Source organism: Coregonus lavaretus (genome assembly GCF_964263955.1).
Source record: "Coregonus lavaretus genome assembly, chromosome: 25".
In the NCBI taxonomy this organism is placed as follows: Eukaryota; Metazoa; Chordata; class Actinopteri; order Salmoniformes; family Salmonidae; genus Coregonus; species Coregonus lavaretus.
The window spans coordinates 43,225,082-43,252,314 of record NC_140012.1 but is presented as its reverse complement, the minus strand read 5'-3'; the positions used below and the strand labels follow the sequence as shown (position 1 = coordinate 43,252,314).

General features: G+C 42.5%; 1 protein-coding gene across 1 annotated transcript in view; it reads left to right on the top strand.

The window, feature by feature from the left end:
• LOC311100692 (calcineurin subunit B type 1-like) overlaps positions 1-27,233 on the top strand; it is a 44,362-nt gene that overhangs the window by 5,584 nt on the left and 11,545 nt on the right. The window contains exon 2 of the mRNA XM_084141648.1: positions 21,089-21,128. Coding sequence (XP_083997774.1) covers positions 21,089-21,128 — 40 coding nt within the window. The remainder of the gene's footprint in view (positions 1-21,088; positions 21,129-27,233) is intronic.

Sequence of the window (27,233 nt, the reverse complement as noted above, 5' to 3'; positions counted from 1 at the left end):
CAGATGTTCTAGCAGTGTCTGAATCCTGGCTCAGGAAGGCCACCAAAAATTCTGAAATTTCCATCCCCAACTATAACATTTTCCGTCTAGATAGAACTGCCAAAGGGGGTGGAGTTGCAATCTACTGTAGAGATAGCCTGCAGAGCTCTATCATACTATCCAGGTCTGTGCCCAAACAGTTTGAGCTTCTACTTCTAAAAATCCACCTTTCCAGAAATAAGTCTCTCACTGTTGCCGCTTGCTACAGACCCCCCTCAGCCCCCAGCTGTGCCCTGGACACCATATGTGAATTGATTGCCCCCCATTTATCCTCTGAGTTTGTACTGCTTGGTGACCTAAATTGGGATATGCTTAATACCCCAGCCATCCTACAATCCAAGCTAGATGCCCTCAACCTCACGCAAATTATCAACGAACCTACCAGATACAACCCTAAATCCTTAAACATGGGTACCCTCATAGATATCATCCTGACTAACATACCCTCTAAATACACCTCAGCTGTCTTCAACCAGGATCTCAGCGATCACTGCCTTATTGCCTGCGTCCGTAACGGGTCCGCGGTCAAACAACCACCCCTCATCACTGTCAAACGCTCCCTAAAACACTTTAGCGAGGAGGCCTTCCTAATTGACCTGGCCCAGGTATCTTGGATGGATATAGATCTCATTCCGTCAGTAGAGGATGCCTGGTTGTTCCTTAAAAGTAATTTCCTCTCAATCTTAAATAAACATGCCCCATTCAAAAAATACAGAACTAAGAACCGATATAGCCCCTGGTTCTCCTCAGACTTGACTGCCCTTGACCAGCACAAAAACATCCTGTGGCGTACAGCATTAGCATCAAATAGCCCCCGCGATATGCAACTTTTCAGGGAAGTTAGGAACCAATATACACAAGCAGTCAGGAAAGCAAAGGCTAACTTTTTCAAACAGAAATTTGCATCCTGTAGCACTAACTCCAAAAAGTTTTGGGACACTGTAAAGTCCATGGAGAATAAGAGCACTTCCTCCCAGCTGCCCACTGCACTGAGGCTAGGAAACACTATCACCACCGATAAATCTACAATAATCGAGAATTTCAACAAGCATTTTGCTACAGCTGGCCATGCTTTCCATCTGGCTACCACTAACCCGGCCACCAACTCTGCACCCTCTGCTGCAACTTGCCCATGCCCCCCCCGCTTCTCCTTCACACAAAGTCAGACAGCTGATGTTTTGAAAGCGCTGCAAAATCTGGACCCCTACAAATCAGCTGGGCTAGACAATCTGGACCCTTTCTTCCTAAAACTAGCCGCCGAAATTGTCGCAACCCCTATTACTAGTCTGTTCAACCTCTCTTTCATAACGTCTGAGATCCCCAGAGATTGGAAAGCTGCCGCGGTCATCCCCCTCTTCAAAGGGGGCCCCCTCTTCAAAGGGGGTGACACTCTAGATCCAAACTGCTACAGACCTATATCCATCCTGCCCTGCCTTTCGAAAGTATTCGAAAGCCAAGTTAATAAACAGATCATCGACCATTTCGAATACCACCGTACCTTCTCCGCTATGCAATCCGGTTTCCGAGCTGGTCACGGGTGCACTTCAGCCACGCTCAAGGTCCTAAACGATATTATAACCGCGATTGATAATAGACAGTACTGTGCAGCCGTCTTCATCGACCTGGCCAAGGCTTTCGACTCTGTCAACCACCGCATTCTTATTGGCAGACTAAATAGCCTTGGTTTCTCAAATGACTGCCTCGCCTGGTTCACCAACTACTTCTCAGATAGAGTTCAGTGTGTCAAATCGGAGGGCCTGTTGTCTGGACCTATGGCAGTCTCTATGGGGGTGCCACAGGGTTCAATTCTTGGGCCGACACTTTTCTCCGTGTATATCAATGATGTCGCTCTTGCTGCTGGTGACTCTCAGATCCACCTCTACGCAGACGACACCATTTTGTATACATCTGGCCCTTCATTGGACACTGTGTTAACAAACCTCCAAACGAGCTTCAATGCCATACAACAATCCTTCAGTAGCCTTCAACTGCTCTTAAACACTAGTAAAACTAAATGCATGCTTTTCAATCGAACGCTGCTAGCACCCGCCCACCCGACTAGAATCACCACTCTCGACGGGTCTGACCTAGAGTATGTGGACAACTACAAATATCTAGGTGTCTGGTTAGACTGTAAACTCAACTTCCAGACTCACATAAAGAATCTCCAATCCAAAGTTAAATCTAGAATTGGCTTCCTATTTCGCAACAAAGCCTCCTTCACTCATGCTGCCAAACATGCCCTCGTAAAACTGACTATCCTACCGATCCTTGACTTCGGCGATGTCATTTATAAAATAGCCTCCAACACTCTACTCAGCAAATTGGATGTAGTCTATCACAGTGCCATCCGTTTTGTCTCCAAAGCCCCATACACTACCCACCACTGTGACCTGTACGCTCTTGTTGGCTGGTCCTCACTACATGTTCGTCGTCAAACCCACTGGCTCCAGGCCATCTATAAATCACTGCTAGGCAAATCCCCGCCTTATCTTAGCTCATTGGTCACCATAGCAGCACCCACCCGTAGTCTGCGCTCCAGCAGGTATATCTCACTGGTCATTCCCAAAGCCAACACCTCCTTTGGCCGCCATTCCTTCCAGTTCTCTGCTGCCAATGACTGGAACGAATTGCAAAAATCTCTGAAGCTGGAGACTCTTATCTCCCTCAATAACTTTAAGCATCAGTTGTCAGAGCACCTTACCGATCACTGCACCTGTACACAGCCCATCTGAAATTAGCCCACCCAACAACCTCATCCCTATATTGTTATTTAATTTGCTCTTTTGCACCCCAGTATCTCTATTTGCACATAATCTCTTGCACATCTAGCATTCCAGTGTTAATACTATTGTAATTATTCTGCACTATAGCCTATTTATTGCCTTACCTCCATAACTTGCTACATTTGCACACACTGTATATATATTTTCTGTTGTATTTCTGACTTTATGTTTTTTGTTTACCCCATATGTAACTCTGTGTTGTTTTTGTTGCACTACTTTGCTTTGTCTTGGCCAGGTCGCAGTTGTAAATGAGAACCTGTTCTCAACTGGCTTACCTGGTTAAATAAAGGTGAAATAAAAAAATAAATAAAACACAGGACCATCAAAACATTACCAACTCCGCCACACAGGACCATCAAAAAATTACCAACTCCGCCACACAGGACCATCAAAAAATTACCAACTCAGCCACACAGGACCATCAAAACATTACCAACTCCGCCACACAGGACCATCAAAAAATTACCAACTCAGCCACACAGGACCAACAAAACATTACCGACTCGGCCACACAGGACCATCAAAACATTACCAACTCAGCCACACAGGACCAACAAAACATTACCAACTCAGCCACACAGGACCATCAAAACATTACCAACTCAGCCACACAGGACCATCAAAAAATTACCGACTCGGCCACACAGGACCATCAAAACATTACCAACTCAGCCACACAGGACCAACAAAACATTACCGACTCGGCCACAAAGGACCATCAAAACATTACCAACTCAGCCACACAGGACCATCAAAACATTACCAACTCAGCCACACAGGACCATCAAAACATTACCACCTCAGCCACACAGGACCATCAAAACATTACCAACTCAGCCACACAGGACCATCAAAAAATTACCGACTCGGCCACACAGGACCATCAAAACATTACCAACTCAGCCACACAGGACCAACAAAACATTACCGACTCGGCCACACAGGACCATCAAAACATTACCAACTCAGCCACACAGGACCATCAAAACATTACCAACTCCGCCACACAGGACCATCAAAACATTACCAACTCAGCCACACAGGACCATCAAAACATTACCAACTCAGCCACACAGGACCATCAAAACATTACCAAATCAGCCACACAGGACCACAAAAACATTACCAACTCAGCCACACAGGACCATCAAAACATTATCAACTCGGCCACACAGGACCATCAAAACATTACCAACTCAGCCACACAGGACCATCAAAACATTACCAACTCAGCCACACAGGACCATCAAAACATTACCACCTCAGCCACACAGGACCATCAAAACATTACCAACTCAGCCACACAGGACCATCAAAAAATTACCGACTCGGCCACACAGGACCATCAAAACATTACCAACTCAGCCACACAGGACCAACAAAACATTACCGACTCGGCCACACAGGACCATCAAAACATTACCAACTCAGCCACACAGGACCATCAAAACATTACCAACTCCGCCACACAGGACCATCAAAACATTACCAACTCAGCCACACAGGACCATCAAAACATTACCAACTCAGCCACACAGGACCATCAAAACATTACCAACTCAGCCACACAGGACCATCAAAACATTACCAACTCAGCCACACAGGAACATCAAAACATTACCTTTTGATCTCATGTAGGGCTTCTCCCAATAGTCAGGACTGAACCCTCTATGGCTGAGTTTACACAGGCAGCCCAATTCTGATCTTTTTTCCCAACTATAGTCAGAAGACAAATTAGTGGCAAAGATCAAAACGCAGCCTAAGATACTCAAAAAAGAGAGGTCAAATTGAGCCAAAAATAATGCCTCAAAGAAAGCAAATGGCAAAGATACGACAGAACAAAGCGGTTGCTTGGTTACTTGAATCAATAAGCCTTCAAAACATGACATCATCATCATGTGGCTTTAGAACTCCTCCTGAAAGCTCTAATTAGTATGACACATGATGACAAACCCTAATATTAGCATATGCATCATCACCTCCCTTATAGGTCTGGGATATAGGGCCACACGTTACATGAAGTTAGACTATATAAAGGCTGTATAAAGGGGTTATAAGTTGTTTATAAAAAGTGAATTGTATCGATTCGTGGTTGCCATAGCCACGGGAAGAAGGGGTGCTGAGGGTTCTGTAGCACCCCCTGATAAAATGGAGATAATTTTTAATATTTATTTTTAGTAACTTTTTTTTTTATATATCTTTTGAAAAATGTATGAACAATGCCTTTATTACACTTATATGAGCGGGGGAAAATACTCTTCAGCACCATTGAGGATGTGGTGTATATTTTCATATTCTGGGATGTGTTGGGCTGGAGCAACCAGTCACGCATTTATCAACTGATGCTGACCTATATGTATTTACAGCTGAGCTAAATATGTATTTTATATATATATACAGCTAATGCTGATGGACTGCAGCTGGTCAAACTGCTTGGCACATCATCACACGGTTGGTGGAGGTTCAAACAAGGTCAAGAGTGTCATCGATGTTGCTTAAAGATCTACTGCTACCGGGGCTCAGACGCCACAGTAGTGGTTGCTGGCCCAGAGTACTTAGCACCTCTGAACGTCATTTTGCGAACCGATGTGCGCACCGATTTTTACATGTAGAATCGCGAATGCTAGATCCACATTCGGTGCGATGTGCGCTAGCCATTTAGGCTGTGTTTACACAGGCAGCCCAATTCTGATCTTATTCCACTAATTGATCTTTTGACCAATCTGATCAGCTCTTTTGCCAATGATTCGGCAAAATATCAGAATTGGGGCTGCCTGTGTAAACGCAGCCTTAGGTTCAACTTCCAACACCCAAAGAAGAGCTTGAAAGTCAGTCTAATCCGTGCCTTCAGAAAGTATTCACACCCCTTGACTTTTTCCACATTTTAGTTGTGTTACAGCCTGAATTTAAAATTGATAAAATTTAGATTTTGTGTCACTGGCCTATACACAATACCCCACAATGTCAAAGTGGAATTATGTTTTTAGAAATGTTTACAAATTAATTAAAAATGAAAAGCTGAAATGTCTTGAGTCAATAAGTATTCAACCCCTTTGTTATGGCAAGCCTAAATAAGTTCAGGAGTAAAAACGTGCTGAATAAATTGCATGGACTCACTCAGTGTGCAATAATAGTGTTTAACATGATTGTTTAAATGACCACCTCATCTCTGTACCCCACAAATACAATTACATGTAAGGTCCCTCAGTTGAGCAGTGAATTTCAAAAACAGATTCAACCACAAAGACCAGGGAGGTTTTCCAATGCCTCGCAAAGAAGGGCACCTATTGGTAGATGGGTAAAAAAAAGCAGACATTGAATATCCCTTTGAGCATGGTGATGTTATTAATTACAGTTTTGATGGTGTATCAATACACCCAGTCACTATAAAGATACAGGCGTCCTTCCTAACTCAGTTGCCGGAGAGGAAGGAAACCGTTCAGGGATTTCACCATGTGGCCAATGGTGACTTTAAAACAGTTACAGAGTTGAATGGCTGTGATAGGAGAATACTGAGGATGTATCAACATTGTAGTTACTGTTGTGGAAAATAATCACTATACTTTATCAAAAATCAAAGTTCTTCCAGAGTTTTTGTAGAATCAAGAATGACTTTATTACAATTTCAACAAAGCCAGGCTAATCTGCAGATTAGGCCCCCCCTCTGTCTCTCTTCCCTAGCTATATAGTCTCCTTCACACACACCCTAGCTTAAAATCCCTCCCTCTTCAGTTTCCCGCTCTTTATCGCTCCGCCCACTTCCTTTGTCTATGATGGTGGCTAAATTGGACTTTCATTCAGTTCAGAATCAATAGTAATACAATCAATCAATACCTTGCAAAAACACTCATGTTTAGTTTAAACTCTGTTCAATCCCGGCTCTCCCGGGCTTGACCTGAAGACTGATGGTTGGACATGACACGTCCATACTTAAATCTTTCAAACATACACAAACCCCACCCCATCATGCTGTAATCAATCAAGAACATAGCCCAGGAGAGACAAAGGTTTAGCCTGAACTCTGTCCAACCCTGGCTCCGCTCTTTCCAATTTGTTTGAGGAGAGAAGCAAAAGGCCACAATCTGGTTTCAGTCTCTGATAAAGTAGGACAGCCTTGGATTTAAGTAAGAGCGAGCCATTCAAGTAAGAGATTCCCACTTCACTCACACACACACACACACACACACACACACACACACACACACACAGTGAATTGACCCAATTAAGTTATTTGCCTAGCAACAAAGAATTCTAACTCTATGTTCGTGATTAACCCAGTTTTATCTCATAGTCCACTAAAAAAAATCTCCATCATTACTCCACAAATTAACCTAAATGACAGAGTGAAAAGAACAAAGCCTGTACAGAATAAAAATATTCCAACAAGGCACTAAAGTAAAACTGCAAAAATTGTGGAAAGAAATTAACTTTATGTCCTGAATACAAAGTGTTATGTTTTGGGCAAATCCAACACATCACTGAGTACCACTCTTCATATTTTCAAGCATAGTGGTGGCTGCATCATGTTATGGGTATGCTTGTCATCGGCAAGGACTAGGGAGTTGTTTAGGATAAAACTAAACGGAATAGAGCTAAGCACAGACAAAATCCTAGAGGAAAACCTGTCTGTCTGCTTTCCAACAGACACTGGGAGACAAATTCACCTTTCAGCAGGACAATAACCTAAAACACAAGGTCAAATATTCACTGGAGTTACTTACCAAGACGACAGTGAATGTTTCTGAGCGGCCTAGTTACAGTTTTGACTTAAATCAGCTTGAAAGTCTATGGCAAAACTGAAATGGCCGTCTAGCAATGATCAGCAACCAACTTGAATTTTTAAAAGAATAATGTGCAAATATTGTACAATCCAGGTGTGCAAAGCTCCTAGAGACTTTTATTTATTTATTTTATTTTTATTTAACTTTTATTTAACTTACCCAGAAAGACTCACAGCTGTAATCGCTGCCAAAGGTGATTCTAACATGTATTGTCTCAGGGGTGTGAATACTTATGTAAATGAGATATTTCTGTATTTCATTTTCAATAAATTTGCACAAATATCTAAAAACATGTTTTCACTTTGTCATTATGGGGTATTGTGTATAAATGGGTGATAAATGTTATGGTCAATAATATCAATGGCTGCATGAAATCTAACAATACAGCTCCCACAATCAATTTCTTTCAACTAATCATCAGTAATTTGTGTCAGTGCAGTCCATGTTTAGTGCCCTTCCCTATAAACACGCTGAAAGTCTGTTGTTAATTTGTTTACAGAGAAATAGCATTGTATCTGGTCAAACAATTTTTTTCTCTCCAAACGTTTGCTAAGTGTCAGCAGTAAGCTGATTGGTTGGTTGTTAGAACCAGTAAAGGGTACTTTACCATTCTTGGGTAGCGGAATGACTTTTGCTTCCCTCCAGGTCTGAGGACCAAAAAAAAATCTCAGATGAAAGATCTGACAAACAGGAGAGGCAATACAGTCCACCACCATCCTCAGTAGCTTTCCATCTAGGTTGTCACTACCAGGTGATTACCAGGTGGTTTCTCATTATTGTTGGACAACAATAATTTCCCCACGTCACCCACACTTAACTTTACAAAATTCAAAATGTCAATGCTTTTCTTTCATTATTAGGTCTGTTATGCATGAATATGATGGCTCACAGTTTGTGGTTGGCATTTCATGCCTGAGTTTGCCTACTTTGCCAATTAAATAGTCATTAAAGTAATTAGCAACATTAAAAGGTGTTTCTGCCCATAATTTCATTTTAAAGTACTCCAAAGCTTTTTTTCCATCATACTTTATATAAATTATCTTGGTTTCATAATACAATTTCTTCACATGATTTCTCAATTTACAATACGTCAGCCAATCAGATGTGCAGCCAGACTTATTAGCCACTCCTATTGCTTCATTTCTCTCAACCATACAGCTTTCCAATTCCTCATCAATAAACTAAACAGTTCTATCAGTCAGTTTCGTAATAGGTGCACGCTTATCAATAACTGGAAGAAACTATTTCATAGTGCAGCACCTGGATGGTCCTCATTACACACATCAGACCAACACATATTTTTGACCTCTTCAACATAGGAATCACTAGAAAACCTTTTGTATGATCTCTTATACCCCAATTTTAGCCTTTGGCTTTTCTTGATATAGCCACTATATTATGGTCAGTGCATCCAATGGGTGTGGATACAGCCTTAGAACAGAGTTCTGCAGCATTGGTAAAGATGTGATCGATACACTTTGGATGATATTGTTCCCGTACTGTTTGTAAACACCCTGGTAGGTCGATTTAATAACCTGAACCAGATTATAAGGCGCTGGTTACAGTGAGCGAGTCTACATTCTTGAGCGGACAGCTTGATGAAAACCCAGTCTATATTCAGGTCACCCAAAAAAATGGACCTATCTGTTAACATCAAGATAATATACACGATGCCATATCAGATACGGTCAAAACAAGGGATTCTTTTGGCGTGACGGCTTGATTGTGATTTCGGATGTCCCGACTCCTGCTTTGTAGGGCTGGCATAGAGATAACAGGGAGAGTTGGACAAGACACACGTCCTCTCATTACGGTTTCCCCTTTTTCCAGATAGATATCTTCATTAGTTTGGTTTGCTGTAGAGATCCATCAGCTGAACCAACCGTGTTGCCAGACTGTTAATCATGCAAAACTTGTGTTGTGTGTTGTGGTCTAATTGATGCTGAATTAAACATGCATTATTAATGAACAAACACACACACAGTGGCTCTACCTTTTCCTCTGTCTCTTTCTCTCTCTCTCTCTCTCTCTCTCTCTCTCTCTCTCTCTCTCTCTCTCTCTCTCTCTCTCTCTCTCTCTCTCTCTCTCTCTCTCTCTCTCTCTTTCTCTTTCTCTCTCTCTCTCTCTCTCTTTCTCTTTCTCTCTCTCTTTCTTTCTTTCTTTCTTTCTTTCTTTCTTTCTTTCTTTCTTTCTTTCTTTCTTTCTTTCTTTCTTTCTTTCTTTCTTTCTTTCTTTCTTTCTTTCTTTCTTTCTTTCTTTCTTTCTCTCTCTCTGTCCTCTGAGATGCCTCATTTACATCTTAAGAGGCATATTAAGACGTGAGCTTAAAACATCTACTTTATTGAGGAGATGTGTTATTTCTGACACAACCAGCCATGTTATTTCTGACACAACCAGCCATGTTATTTCTGACACAACCAGCCATGTTATTTCTGACACAACCAGCCATGTTATTTCTGACACAACCAGCCATGTTATTTCTGACACAACCAGCCATGTTATTTCTGACACAACCAGCCATGTTATTTCTGACACAACCAGCCATGTTATTTCTGACACAACCAGCCATGTTATTTCTGACACAACCAGCCATGTTATTTCTGACACAACCAGCCATGTTATTTCTGACACAACCAGCCATGTTATTTCTGACAAAGGATATGTGTTATTTCTGAAAACAACCATCCACCACAGAGTTGACGTGAGGCCTTAACATAGTAACTCTGTAAACCTAAACACTAAATCACCTTTCCTGTAGGCCTAAGTCCTTACCTCGCTCAACCTGTATTTGACCAGTGTAGGCTACATACATACAGTGGGGAGAACAAGTATTTGATACACTGCCAATTTTGCAGGTTTTCCTACTTACAAAGCATGTAGAGGTCTGTAATTTTTATCATAGGTACACTTCAACTGTGAGAGACGGAATCTAAAACAAAAATCCTGAAAATCACATTGTATGATTTTTAAGTAATTAATTTGCATTTTATTGCATGACATAAGTATTTGATACATCAGAAAAGCAGAACTTAATATTTGGTACAGAAACCTTTGTTTGCAATTACAGAGATCATACGTTTCCTGTAGGTCCAGGTTTGCACACACTGCAGCAGGGATTTTGGCCCACTCCTCCATACAGACCTTCAGGTTTCGGGGCTGTCGCTGGGCAATACGGACTTTCAGCTCCCTCCAAAGATTTTCTATTGGGTTCAGGTCTGGAGACTGGCTAGGCCACTCCAGGACCTTGAGATGCTTCTTACGGAGCCACTCCTTAGTTGCCCTGGCTGTGTGTTTCAGGTCGTTGTCATGCTGGAAGACCCAGCCATGACCCATCTTCAGTGCTCTTACTGAGGGAAGGAGGTTGTTGGCCAAGATCTCGCGATACATGGCCCCATCCATCCTCCCCTCAATACGGTGCAGTCGTCCTGTCCCCTTTGCAGAAAAGCATCCCCAAAGAATGATGTTTCCACCTCCATGCTTCACAGTTGGGATGGTGTTCTTGGGGTTGTACTCATCCTTCTTCTTACATTTACATTTTAGTCATTTAGCAGACGCTCTTATCCAGAGCGACTTACAGTTAGTGAATAGATATATTTATCATACTGGCCCCCCATGGGAATCGAACCCACAACCCTGGCGTTGCAAATGCCATGCTCTACCAACTGAGCTACATCCCTGCCGGCCATTCCCTCCCCTACCCTGGACAAGGCTGGGCCAATTGTGCGCCGCCCCATGGGTCTCCCGGTCGCGGCCGGCTACGACAGAGCCTGGATTCGAACCAGGATCTCTAGTGGCACAGCTAACACTGCGATGCAGTGCCTTAGACCACTGCGCCACTCGGGAGACTTCTTCCTCCAAACACGGCAAGTGGAGTTTAGACCAAAAAGCTATATTTTTGTCTCATCAGACCACATGACCTTCTCCCATTCCTCCTCTGGATCATCCAGATGGACATTGGCAAACTTCAGACGGGCCTGGACATGCGCTGGCTTGAGCAGGGGGACCTTGCATGTGCTGCAGGATTTTAATCCATGACGGCGTAGTGTGTTACTAATGGTTTTCTTTGAGACTGTGGTCCCAGCTCTCTTCAGGTCATTGACCAGGTCCTGCCGTGTAGTTCTGGGCTGATCCCTCACCTTCCTCATGATCATTGATGCCCCACGAGGTGAGATCTTGCATGGAGCCCCAGACCGAGGATGATTGACCGTCATCTTGAACTTCTTCCATTTTCTAATAATTGCGCCAACAGTTGTTGCCTTCTCACCAAGCTGCTTGCCTATTGTCCTGTAGCCCATCCCAGCCTTGTGCAGGTCTACAATTTTATCCCTGATGTCCTTACACAGCTCTCTGGTCTTGGCCATTGTGGAGAGGTTGGAGTCTGTTTGATTGAGTGTGTGGACAGGTGTCTTTTATACAGGTAACGAGTTCAAACAGGTGCAGTTAATACAGGTAATGAGTGGAGAACAGGAGGGCTTCTTAAAGAAAAACTAGCAGGTCTGTGAGAGCCAGAATTCTTACTGGTTGGTAGGTGATCAAATACTTATGTCATGCAATAAAATGCAAATTAATTACTTAAAAATCATACAATGTGATTTACTGGATTTTTGTTTTAGATTCCGTCTCTCACAGTTGAAGTGTACCTATGATAAGAATTACAGACCTCTACATGCTTTGTAAGTAGGAAAACCTGCAGTGTATCAAATACTTGTTCTCCCCACTGTATATAAACAGACCTTTATTTTGAAAATAGTGCTTTGCCACATTTGCCACTGACCTTTTACCTCTCTGGCTAAACTAGCTAGTTATGTGCTTTGCCATGTCTGGGATTGATGTTCGTATGAGCAGTGGTGGAAAAAGTACCCAATTGTCATACTTGAGTAAAAGTAAAGATACCTTTTAATAGAAAATGACTCAAGTAAAAGTGAAAGTCACCCAGTAAAATATTACTTGAGTAAAATATTTTAAATATACTTAAGTATCAAAAGTAAAAGTATAAATCATTTCAAATTCCTTATATTAGGCAAATCAGACGGCACAATTTTTTATTTATTTTTTTAATTTACGGATAGTCAGGAGCACACTCCAACACTCAGACATCATTTACAAACAAAGCATTTGTGTTTAGTGAATCCGCCAGACCATAGCCAGTAGGGATGACCAGGGATGTTCTCTTGATAAGTGCTTGAATTTGACCATTTCCTGTCCTGTTAAGCGTTCAAAATGTAACAAGTACTTTGGGTGTCATGGAAAATGTATGGAGTAAAAAGTTTTCTTTAGGCATGTAGTGAAGTAAAAGTAAAAGTTGCCAAAAATATAAGTAGTAAAGTAAAGTAAGTAGTACTTTAAAGTATTTTTACTTAAGTATTTACACTACTGCGTATGACGGAGAGTGTGATGTATATTTTTATTTTTTAGTCATTTAGCAGACGCTCTTATCCAGAGCGACTTACAGGAGCAATTAGGGTTAAGTGCCTTGCTCAAGGGCACATCGACAGATATTTCACCTAGTCGGCTCGGGGATTAGAACTAGCGACCTTTCGGTTACTGGCACAACGCTCTTACCCACTAAGCTACCTGCCATCCCTACTATGGTATACAATGAGGGAAGAAAGTATTTGATCCCCTGCTGATTTTGTACGTTTGCCCACTGACAAAGACATGATCAGTCTATCATTTTAATGGTAGGTTTATTTGAACAGTGAGAGACAGAATAACAACAACAAAATCCTGAAAAACGCATGTCAAAAATGTTATGAATTTATTTTCATTTCAATGAGGGAAATAAGTATTTGACCCCTCTGCAAAACATGACTTAGTACTTGGTGGCAAAACCCTTGTTGGCAATCACAGAGGTCAGACGTTTCTTGTAGTTGGCCACCAGGTTTGCACACATCTCAGGAGGGATTTTGTTCCACTCCTCTTTACAGATCTTCTCCAAGTCATTAAGGTTTCGAGGCTGACGTTTAGCAACTCAAACCTTCAGCTCCCTCCACAGATTTTCTATGGGATTAAGGTCTGGAGACTGGCTAGGCCACTCCAAGACCTTAATGTGCTTCTTCTTGAGCCACTCCTTTGTTGCCTTGGCTGTGTGTTTTGGGTCATTGTGATGCTGGAATACCTATCCACAACCCATTTTCAATGCACTGGCTGAGGGAAGGAAGTTCTCACCCAAGATTTGACGGTTCATGGCCCCGTCCATCGTCCCTTTGATGCGGTGAAGTTGTCCTGTCCCCTTAGCAGAAAAACACCCCCAAAGCATAATGTTTCCACCTCCATGTTTGACGGTGGGGATGGTGTTCTTGGGGTCATAGGCAGCATTCCTCCTCCTCCAAACACGGCGAGTTGAGTTGATGCCAAAGAGCTCGATTTTGGTCTCATCTGACCACAACACTTTCACCCAGTTCTCCTCTGAATCATTCAGATGTTCATTGGCAAACTTCAGACGGACTTGTATATGTGCTTTCTTGAGCAGGGGGACCTTGCGGGCGCTGCAGGATTTCAGTCCTTCACGGTGTAGTATGTTACCAATTGTTTTCTTGGTGACTATGGTCCCAGCTGCCTTGAGATCATTGACAAGATCCTCCCGTGTAGTTCTGGGCTGATTCCTCACCGTTCTCATGATCATTGCAACTCCACGAGGTGAGATCTTGCATGAGCCCCAGGCCGAGGGAGATTGACAGTTATTTTGTGTTTCTTCCATTTTGCGAATAATCAGTTGTCACCTTCACAACAAGCTGCTTGGCGATGGTCTTGTAGCCCATTCCAGCCTTGTGTAGGTCTACAATCTTGTCCCTGACATCCTTGGAGAGCTCTATGGTCTTGGCCATGGTGGAGAGTTTGAAATCTGATTGATTGATTGCTTCTGTGGACAGGTGTCTTTTATACAGGTAACAAAATGAGATTAGGAGCACTCCTTTTAAGAGTGTGCTCCTAATCTCAGCTCGTTACCTGTATAAAAGACACCTGGGAGCCAGAAATCCATCTGATTGAGAGGGGGTCAAATACTTATTTCCCTCATTAAAATGCAAATCAATTTATAACATTTTTGACATGCGTTTTTCTGGATTTTGTTGTTGTTATTCTGTCTCTCACTGTTCAAATAAACCTACCATTAAAATTATAGACTGATCATTTCTTTGTCATTGGGAAAACTTACAAAATCAGCAGGGGATCAAATACTTTTTTCCCTCACTGTTTATAACACCAGGGACGTAGCCAAATCAACACTGTTTATAACACCAGGGACGTAGCCAAGTCAACACTGTTTATAACACCAGGGACGTAGCCAAGTCCCTCACTGTTTATAACACCAGGGACGTAGCCAAGTCCCTCACTGTTTATAACACCAGGGACGTAGCCAAATCAACACTGTTTATAACACCAGGGACGTAGCCAAATCAACACTGTTTATAACACCAGGGAAGTAGCCAAGTCAACACTGTTTATAACACCAGGGACGTAGCCAAGTCAACACTGTTTAAAACACCAGGGACGTAGCCAAGTCCCTCACTGTTTATAACACCAGGGACGTAGCCAAGTCAACACTGTTTATAACACCAGGGACGTAGCCAAGTCAACACTGTTTATAACACCAGGGACGTAGCCAAGTCCCTCACTGTTTATAACACCAGGGACGTAGCCAAGTCAACACTGTTTATAACACCAGGGACGTAGCCAAGTCAACACTGTTTATAACACCAGGGACGTAGCCAAGTCAACACTGTTTATAACATCAGGGACGTAGCCAAGTCCCTCACTGTTTATAACACCAGGGACGTAGCCAAGTCAACACTGTTTATAACACCAGGGACGTAGCCAAGTCAACACTGTTTATAACACCAGGGACGTAGCCAAGTCCCTCACTGTTTATAACACCAGGGACGTAGCCAAGTCAACACTGTTTATAACACCAGGGACGTAGCCAAATCAACACTGTGCTGTGTGTTGTTGTTATGAGATCAGGGAAAGTCACATTCTAATCCCATGTAACCCCTTGCTAATCGCTGCTCTTAACATACCTTTGCAGGTCTAGACTGGAGAACACTGCCTCTTAGAGGGAATACGGTGTGTGTGTGTGTGTGTGTGTGTGTGTGTGTGTGTGTGCACATGTGTGCGGATGTGCACGTGTGTATTACGCTGTCAGGAGATGTTTCCCCATCACTTTATTCCTGGATGTAGCTGGGAATTATCCTGGCTGGATACATCTCTATTCTCAGTGATTATCCTGGCTGGATACTCCTCTATTCTCAGTGATTATCCTGGCTGGATACTCCTCTATTCTCAGTGATTATCCTGGCTGGATACTCCTCTATTCTCAGTGATTATCCTGGCTGGATACTCCTCTATTCTCAGTGATTATCCTGGCTGGATACTCCTCTATTCTCAGTGATTATCCTGGCTGGATACTCCTCTATTCTCAGTGATTATCCTGGCTGGATACTTCTCTATTCTCAATGATTATCCTGGCTGGATACTTCTCTATTCTCAATGATTATCCTGGCTGGATACTCCTCTATTCTCAATGATTATCCTGGCTAACCCGGACACTTATAAGAAATCCCGCTACGCCCTCCAACGAACCATCAAACAGGCAAAGCGTCAATACAGAACTAAGATTGAATTTGACTACACCGGCTCTGATACTCTTTGGATGTGGCAGGGCTTGCAAACTATCACGTATTACAAAGGGATACCCAGCCGCGAGCGGTGCAAGCCAACCAGATGAGCTAAACGCCTTCTATTTGAGTCATTTCGCAGATGCTCTTATCCAGAGCGACTTACAGTTAGTTAACCCACAACCCTGCCGTTGCAAGCACCACGCTCTACCAACTGAGCTACACGCTTCAAGGCAAGCAACACTGAACCATGCGTGAGAGCACCAGCTGTTCCGGACAACTGTGCGTTCACGCTCTCCATGTGAGTAAGACCTTTAAACAGGTTAACATTCACAAGGCCGCAGGGCCAGACACATTAACAAGACGCGTACTCAGAGCATGCGCTGACCAGCTGGCAAGTGCCTTCACTGACATTTTCAACCTCTCCCGGACCCAGTCTGTTATACCTACAGTTGAAGTCGGAAGTTTACATACACCTTAGCCAAATACATTTAAACTCAGTTTTTCACAATTCCTGACATTTAATCCTAGTAAAAATTCCCTGTCTTAGGTCAGTTAGGATCACCACTTTATTTTAAGAATGTGAAATGTCAGAATAATAGTAGAGAGAATGATTTATTTCAGCTTTAATTTCTTTCATCACATTCCCAATGGGTCAGAAGTTTACATACACTCAATTAGTATTTGGTAGCAATGCCTTTAAATTGTTTAACTTGGGTCAAACGTTTTGGGTAGCCTTCCACAAGCTTCCCACAATAAGTTGGGTGCATTTTGGCCCATTCCTCCTGACAGAGCTGGTGTAACTGAGTCAGGTTTGTAGGCCTCCTTGCTCGCACACACTTTTTCAGTTCTGCCCACACATTTTCTATAGGATTGAGGTCAGGGCTTTGTGATGGCCACTCCAATACCTTGACTTTGTTGTCCTTAAGCCATTTTGCCACAACTTTGGAAGTATGCTTGGGGTCATTGTCCAATTGGAAGACCCATTTGCGACCAAGCTTTAACTTCCTGACTGATGTCTAGAGATGTTGCTTCAATATATATACATAATTTTCCTTCCTCATGATGCCATCTATTTTGTGAAGTGCACCAGTCCCTTCTGCAGTAAAACACCCCCACAGCATGATACTGCCACCCCCGTGCTTCACGGTTGGGATGGTGTTCTTCGGCTTGCAAGCAACCCCCTTTTTCCTCCAAACATAACGATGGTCATTATGGCCAAACAGTTATATTTTTGTTTCATCAGACCAGACGACATTTCTCCAAAGAGTACGATCTTTGTCCCCATGTGCAGTTGCAAACCGTAGTCTGGCTTTTTTATGGCAGTTTTGGATCAGTGGCTTCTTCCTTGCTGAGCGGCCTTTCAGGTTATGTCGATATAGGACTCGTTTTACTGTGGATATAGATACTTTTGTACCTGTTTCCTTCAGCATCTTCACAAGGTAATTCGATGTTTTTCTGGGATTGATTTGCACTTTTCGCACCAAAGTATGTTCATCTCTAGGAGACAGAATGCGTCTCCTTCCTGAGCGGTATGACGGCTGCGTGGTCCAATGTTGTTTATACTTGCGTACTATTGTTGTACAGATTAATGTGGTACCTTCAGGCGTTTGGAAATTGCTCCCAAGGATGAACCAGACTTGTGAAGGTCTACAATTTTGCCTAATTTCTTTTGATTTTCTCATGATGTCAAGCAAAGAGGCACTGAGTTTGAAGGTAGGCCTTGAAATACATCCATAGGTACACCTCAAATTGACTCAAATTATGTCAATTAGCCTATCAGAAGCTTCTAAAGCCATGACATCATTTTCTAGAATTTCCCAAGCTGTTTAAAGGCACAGTCAACTTAGTGTAACTTCTGACCCACTGGAATTGTGAAACAGTGAATTATAAGTGAAATAATCTGTCTGTAAACAATTATTGGAAAGATTACTTGTGTCATGCACAAAGTAGATGTCCTAACCGACTTGCCAAAACTATAGTTTGTTAACAACTAGTTTTAATGACTCCAACCTTAGTGTATGTAAACTTCCGACTTCACTTGTACAAGCTTCAAGCAGACCACCATAGTCCCTGTGCCAAGAACGCCAAGGTAACCTGTCTAAATGACTATCGCCCCGTAGCACTCACATCTGTAGCCATGAAATGCTTTGAAAGGCTGGTCATGGCTCACATCAACACCATCGTCCCAGACAGCCTGGACCCACTCCAATTCGCATACCACCCCAACAGATCCACAGATGACACAATCTCTATTGCACTCCACACTGCCCTTTCCCACCTGGACAAGAGGAACACCTACCAACTGGATCCTGGACTTCCTGACGGGCCGCCCCCAGGTAGTGAGGGTAGGCAACAACATATCCGCCACGCTGACCCTCAACACGTGGCCCCCTCAGGGGTGCGTGCTTAGTCCCCTCCTGTAATCCCTGTTTACCCACAACTGCGTGCCCATGCTCGACTCCAACACCATTATGTTTGCCGTCGACACGACGGTGCTAGGCCTGTACTTAAAGGGAATACAATGTAACATAATGGGAAACAGGTGTAAACAATAAAGACCAAACAAGACAAACACCGAAACATCGATCGGTGGCAGCTAGTACTCCGGGGGACGACGAACACCGAAGCCTGCCCGAGCAAGGAGGAGGAGCAGCCTCGGCTGAATCCGTGACACTGTTATGATGAGTTTCTCAGGTATCAAAGGATCAAGGATGCAAGGATATAGTTAGACATTCTGTGGAGATTTCATACCAAGTATTTATTGAATCACGAGCTCGTGGGTTCATCTAACCAACGGACATGGCTTTGCCCTTCGTCAGTTGAACTAACTTGAACAAAGAAGACACTCTACCTTATATACCCTTTATTACCATCTTCCTGGCATACATCTGGCAAGTCTCCATGGGCACTCCCTGTCTTTGATGTTCATCACTCTTTACCCCAAGTCACTAACCTGCCCATCACTCATGCTATCCTAAACATCACTCATGCTATCCTAAACATCACTAATCTACCTTGACATAATGGAATGTAGACTTTCTGTCTCCCAACCACTCATCTAGTAACTCTAACCTGTTCCCCACGGTACTATGACATGACATCATTATACCATAAAAACATAATATCAGTATCTATTATTACTTTTATTATTACGTATTATTACTTTTCTATTATTTCTCTATTTTCTTTCTCTCTGTATTGTTGGGAAGGACCCGGAAGGAAGCATTTCACTGTTAGTCCACACCTGTTGTTTACAAAGCATGTGACGAATACAGTTTGATTTGATTTGACGTGGCCCTTTGTATTTCTGAGCCTGCTGTCTCTGTGTAGGCTTCTCCTTCTGTTCCAGGACAGAAAGTAGAAAAGAGGAATCCGGCCCCACATTGTAATAAACCAAATAAAAGCCTGTTCTGTTTCAGATGGGATCATGTACACTACTGAGCAGGTGGCTGTAGCTCAGTTGGTAGAGAATGGCGCTTGCAACGCCAGGGTTGTGGGTTCGATTCCCACATGGGGGCTAGTATGAAAAATTTATGCACTAACTGTAAATCGCTCTGGATAAGAGCGTCTGCTAAATGACTAAAATGTAAATGTAAAATGTGTGCTGGCGTTTGTGACAGATTTTACACCGAAGGCTTTGAATAATCAAATGCACAGAAAATACGTATTTAAATGACAAGTACACATGTATTTGAACCCAGGTCTGAACCCAGCCAATCACTCGCCTACCTGTAGCTACGGATCAGTTGGTAGAGCATGGTGCTTGCAGCACACAGGATTGTGGGTTTCGATTCCCAGGGCCACCCATATGTAAAATGAATGCACACAAGTCTCTTTGGATAAAAGCGTCTGCTAAATGGCATATATTGTTACGAGCTTCCCTGCAAGTTGTATGTGGCCCACTAACACAACTATGAGAGATTAGTTCATCATGATCTCATCTGTTTGCCTGAGTCATCCCCATAGTAACGAGAGAAGCCATTGTGTGGTATGAAAATGAGGGCTCAAGTCAGGCGGCGGCTGGGTTAACGGATGTCACCGACTTGTAGCGGTTGCATGTTGATGTGTGTGAAGCAAGCTATAATTAGGCCCTGCCTTTTCTACTGTCAGGCTGCTTTTGGGGAAATGCTAAAATAATGAATGATAAGAAATGTGTAAGTCGCTCTGGATAAGAGCGTCTGCCAAATGACGTAAATGTAAATGCGAATTTTCTGTTAAACCTTTTTTTCTACCGTGTTCCCTAATGAACCCGACCCCCGTGTTCTATCTGTCAGTCCCTGACTGATTTCCTTATATCAACTATGACTCAGTAAAATCTTTGAAATTGTTGCATGTTGCGTTTTATATTTTTTGTTCAGTACACAATGATGTGTATTAACCTCCATTTTGAGATAGTAGCAGTGGACAAAATCAGTAGAGTCTCTGCGGTCTGAAATACACACATTTACATTTTAGTCATTTAGCAGACGCTCTTATCCAGAGCGACTTACAGTTAGTGAATACATATATATATTTTTTATACTGGCCCCCCGTGGGAATTGAACCCACAACCCTGGCGTTGCAAACGCCATGCTCTATCAACTGAGCTGCATCCCTGCCGGCCATTCCCTCCCCTACACTGGACGACGCTGGGCCAATTGTGCGCCGCCCCATGAGTCTCCCGGTCGCGGCCGGCTGCGACAGAGCCTGGATTCGAACCAGGATCTCTAGTGGCACAGTTAGCACTGCGATGCAGTGCCTTAGACCACTGCGCCACTCATAGGTTTCCCACGTTTTACCAGTATTTCTGTTTTACCTTGAATGCACATCTCACCTCTCTGTGTCCCGTATTTCTCATCTATTGTCTCCTGTTTCTCCTCTGCAGGGAAATGAAGCAAGTTACCCCCTGGAAATGTGCTCGCACTGTAAGTGTCTTTGATTTATTAACTGCCATTCTTAGTCAGAAAATGAAACTCTTCTCATCAGCTCCTCCCTCCGCCCTCGCCTACTTTTGCTTGTCTGAGCTTGCTTGCTCTACCTATTTCCTCAGACTAGCCAACATTATCATAGAGCTTCACAATACAGACTCAACATTATCATAGAGCTTCATAATACAGACTCAACATTACCATAGAGCTTCGTAATACAGACTCAACATTATCATAGAGCTTCATAATACAGACTCAACATTATCATAGAGCTTCACAATACAGACTCAACATTATCATAGAGCTTCGTAATACAGACTCAACATTATCATAGAGCTTCATAATACAGACTCAACATTATCATAGAGCTTCATAATACAGACTCAACATTATCATAGAGCTTCGTAATACAGACTAAACATTATCATAGAGCTTCACAATACAGACTCAACATTATCATAGAGCTTCGTAATACAGACTCAACATTATCATAGAGCTTCACAATACAGACTCAACATTATCATAGAGCTTCGTAATACAGACTCAACATTATCATAGAGCTTCATAATACAGACTCAACATTATCATATAGCTTTGTAATACACACTCAACATTATCATAGAGCTTCGTAATACAGACTCAACATTATCATAGAGCTTCACAATACAGACTCAACATTATCATAGAGCTTCATAATACAGACTCAACATTATCATAGAGCTTCGTAATACAGAAACAACATTATCATATAGCTTCGTAATACAGACTCAACATTATCATAGAGCTTCGTAATACAGACTCAACATTATCATAGAGCTTCATAATACAGACCCAACATTATCATAGAGCTTCATAATACAGACCCAACATTATCATAGAGCTTCATACGCTCAAAAGCAACCTGTAATAATATACAGTGTATGTAATAATATACACTACCAGTCAACAGTTTGGACACACCTACTCATTCAAGGGTTTTTCTTTATTTTGACTATTTTCTACATTGTAGAATAATAGTGAAGACATCAAAACTATGAAATAACACATATGGAATCATGTAGTAACCAAAAAAGTGTTAAACAAAACAAAATATATTTTACATTTGAGATTCTTCAAATAGCCACCCTTTGCCTTGATGACAGCTTTGCACACTCTTGGCATTCTCTCAACCAGCTTCACCTGGAATGCTTTTCCAACAGTCTTGAAGGAGTTCCCACATATGCGGAGCACTTGTTGGCTGCTTTTCCTTCACTCTGCGGTCCGACTCATCCCAAACCATCTCAATTGGGTTGAGGCCGGGTGGTTGTGGAGGCCAGGTCATCTGATGCAGCACTCCATCACTCTCCTTCTTGGTCAAATAGCCCTTACACAGCCTGGAGGTGTGTTGGGTCATTGTCCTGTTGAAAAACAAATGATAGTCCACTAAGCCCAAACCAGATGGGATTGCGTATCGCTGCAGAATGCTGTGGTAGCCATGCTGGTTAAGTGTGCCTTGAATTCTAAATAAATCACAGACAGTGTCACCAGCAAAGCACCCCCACACCATAACACCTCCTCCTCCATGCTTTATGGTGGGAACTACACATGCAGAGATCATCCGTTCACCCACACCGCGTCTCACAAAGACACGGCGGTTGGAACCAAAAATCTCCAATTTGGACTCCAGACCAAAGGACACATTTCCACCGGTCTAATGTCCATTGCTCGTGTTTCTTGGCCCAAGCAAGTCTCTTCTTCTTATTGGTGTCCTTTAGTAGTGGATTCTTTGCAGCAATTCGACCATGAAGGCCTGATTCACACAGTCCCCTCTGAACAGTTGATGTTGAGATGTGTCTGTGACTTGAACTCTGTGAAGCATTAATTTGGGCTGCAATTTCTGAGGCTGGTAACTCTAATGAACTTATCCTCTGCAGCAGATTTAAGTCTGGGTCTTCCGTTCCTGTGGCGGTCCTCATGAGAGCCAGTTTCATCATAGCGCTTGATGGTTTTTGCGACTGAACTTTCAAAGTTCTTGACATTTTCCGTATTGACTGACCTTCATGTCTTAAAGTGATGATGGACTGTCGTTTCTCTTTGCTTATTTGAGCTGTTCTTGCCATAATATGGACTTGGTCTTTTGCCAAATAGGGCTATCTTCTGTATACCCCCCTACCTTGTCACAACACAACTGATTGGCTCAAACGTATTAAGAAGGAAATAAATTCCACAAATTAACTTTTTAGAAGGCACAGCTGTTAATTGAAATGCATTCCAGGTTACTGCTTCATGAAGCTGGTTGAGAGAATGCCAAGAGTGTGCAAAACTGTCATCAAGGCAAAGGGTGGCTATTTGAAGAATCTCAAATATAAAATATATTTTGATTTGTTTAACACTTCTTTTGGTTACTACATGATTCCATGTGTGTTATTTCATAGTTTTGATGTCTTCACTATTATTGTACAATGTAGAAAATAGTAAAAATTAAGAAAAACCCTTGAATGAGTAGGTGTTCTAAAACTTTTGACTGGTACTGTAGATTAGACTAAGACTACATTGAGGAGCTCTCTCAGGCTTTTTGCTGGAGCCAGGGGAGACACGCAGGGGCAAGCATGCAGCCTGAGGAAGGACTTCACCAGTCTGGGATATTTCCAGCTCCGCAAGGACCCGCCACCCTTCCTCTCCCCACAGACCATGCTCCTCCCCCCAACCCTCCTCTCTTCTCCCTATCAACAGCTGTTCAACTCATCAGACAGACAGGGAGAAAAAAAGAAAGCCACAAATAGAGGAAGACAGACAGACACACAGAAATAGAGACAGACAGACACTGATGGTCTCAATTCTCTCCCTACCCCTTCTCCTTGGCACCAACTCTTTGATGTTTGCAGATATGGAAGATGTTTGTTTGCAATACGGTTGAAGCTCCACCATTACCCTGTTCATACAGACAGACAGACAGACAGACAGACAGACAGACATGCAGGCAGGCAGGCAGACAGACAGACAGACAGACAGATACTCTCGTGACTAGCCCTCAGCCCAATTACTCTTCTTCCTCCTCCTCCCCACACTCGATCGCTTCCCTCAAGGATTTTAAAAGCGTTGGAAATTGAACCTCTTACCCCAGCTCCAATATCCATCGTGAGCTAATGGCTAACCCACTGAGCTAAATGTGTAGCATCTTTTAGTCAAGGAGCTCTCCTCTCTCTGCTGGCTGGGGCCTGCGGCTGGCTGGGGCCTGCGGCTGACTGGGGCCTGCGGCTGGCTGGGGCCTGCGGCTGGCTGGGGCCTGCGGCTGGCTGGGGCCTGCGGCTGGCTGAACCAAGGTTGTGGGTCACATGACATTGAATGTGTGAGCTGCTTCGGATGCTTTAGTTAAACCCCTGAAGTTCATTAGTTAATGAGCCTCGCTGACTGCAGCTGCTATGTCAACTTCACCCAAAGACAAAGCTATGAAGTTAGGCTTTTATCAATCACCACATCCCGACCAATACAATAGATTCAGAAGGTTATGACACTGAGGTGAGTTTGGTGTTGTTGAGACCAGGCAAGTGTACACACACACACACACACACACACACGCACATACGCGGGTCATTCTCACGAAACGGATATTTGACTTTTTTTTATTTTTTTATCTTGGATCACTGAGATTAGGATCTGTTTCATACTTATTATTATGTTTTTTGATCAGATATTATGATTTTACCACAATTTCCACAACTACCAACACAAAAATGTTCATTACTGCAACATTTTCCAAAGTCCAAATTAACATTGCTCCCCTAATGAAAATCCCTTCATTACAGAGTTAAAAATAGCACATATATTTTTTTTTTAATTGTATTGAATTATTAACATTTATTTTGCAATTCACTTAACAAAGTGACTTTCTTTACATGTAATGTTGGTGTATTAGAATTGGGATATTTGTGGTTGTAAGGTATTTTAGATGTATTTATGGATTGAATGGTATCCTATGGGCAAACAGCATAACACAATATGCCTATAAAGTAACTAAATATATGGGATATGGACCAAAAACTGTCTTGGGATATCAAATAACAGTATATAGGTAGGTGCTAAAACAGGTACACATGTCAAAATGGAGGATATCCTCCTTTCAGTGGGGGAGTTAAGGCATCCGCATGCTTCTCAGCTGGACTTCGTTAAGGTTTTTTTTCAGGCTGTTCGGGCACACAAAATGTTTTCTGAAGTCCGACCGAAGTTCGGGAGTCGAAGTGTACGCCCTTTCGTCCATGATTGGTCAACTGTAGGAATTCTTCAGTAAAGTCTTTGTTGTCATTCAACGAGAGATGACTCATTTTCATGCACAAGTTTTTGATGTAAATTTTACATTAATTGTAGATGTAAAATTGCACGATTTAAGATCTCCTCAGCAACAAAAAAAAAACATCAAAATTAATGACAGATATCTTGAGTGATCTTAGATTAATTCTGACTACTAAGTTATTTTTAAGGTAGTATGCAAGCACACGCATTGGGTGTCGCTTAGCTAACTTCCGCTAGCCGCCAGCCAAACTGAAGCACGCTGACAACTTTACTCTTTGCCGAAACACAAACTGCAGATTGTGGCTTAAAGTAAGTTAAATGGGATTTATACACACCGTACTTAATCAAATAACAGTTGTTTTACAAAAATTCTATACAATAGGTTTAAGAAGTGGTCCTAGTAAATACATAAAGTTACCAGCACCTCACACCCATGGACTATGCAATATAATTAGCTTATTATCAGTACCGAAATTAAGGTTCCTTTTACTGAAACGGACCTAAAGATGATGTGGTAATGAGAAATGTGTGTTTTAGAAATATGTCACGTCCGTTTAAGGACGGGTCAGACCAAGGCGCAGCGTGAAATGCGTATTTCACCGATAAACACACTAACAAAACAACGAACCGTGAAGTCCTCAGGCTAAACACAAAACAAGCCTCTAACACGGAACAAGATCCCACAACTAACGAGTGCAAACAGGCTGCCTAAGTATGATCCCCAATCAGAGACAACGAGCGACAGCTGCCTCTGATTGGGAATCACACCCGGCCAAACACAGAACTACAACCTAAAACTGTGTGTTTTAGAAATATGAGGCCCTTAGCTCAATAGGAGACAGCCGTTATGAGTCAGCAAACAATTGATCACATCACTAAAGCCCATTCATGCCTCCATGTCTGGAAGGTAATGGTCCTCTGACTTTTTCCCAGTTTGAACTTTTTAGCCGTTCCGGTGATGAGAAGGGGTAAAGTGAATGTTGGAGAATAAGAACCTCATTCTGAAGGCATATAATTGAATAAATTAGATGATGCATCATGGGTGAATAAAACTTTATTTAAAAACTGATTGGAGTTTTTACACTAACTTGAAAGGTGTTTTTACTTAATAAATATTATAATTTAATGTAAACTTCAACTAGTATACAATTTGTATGATTTATGGACAAACTACAGCAACATATTTTGTGTTTTATTGAAATAAGTTAGGTTTTTCTCAATTAAAATTATATAAAATGACCCAAGAATTTAATCCGGACGCATTTCGGTAATGAGAATTTGGGGTGGAAATTTACAAAATTCAGGCGAAAATCTACAATGAATTTAAAATGAGAAACTTTGCCAAAAACTAGACATCTTAGTCTTCAGAATGATAGTTGCATCATGGTTTTGGAACTCAATTTGCTACAGACATGTTTAAAACTGGTTTCATGAGAATCACCCACCCACACACAGAACTAGCAACAGCCAAGCAGTCAGTGCCTGAAACTGTCTCTGCCTGTTTGAGCCTCCAAAAATAACCATGGCCTGCTTGTTGGAGTTCCTTGTTGCTAGGGCTTTCCCAGAGCCAGAGCAACGGTTGTCGAGGGGAGGGGTTTTCTCTTGACCTCACTGCAATAAATACTGAACAATGTCTCCATCTCTCAGCCTGCGACACACACACACACACACACACGGCAGCATTCATTAACCGGATGCCTTCAGTGTCATCCTGACTGGCCAGATAACAGATCCCATTAATGCACAGAGGCCTGATTCACCTCTGACCCCTCCACACACTGGCCTAGATGAGGGTGAAGGAGAGTGGGAGAGAGAGAGATGTAGACAGAGAGT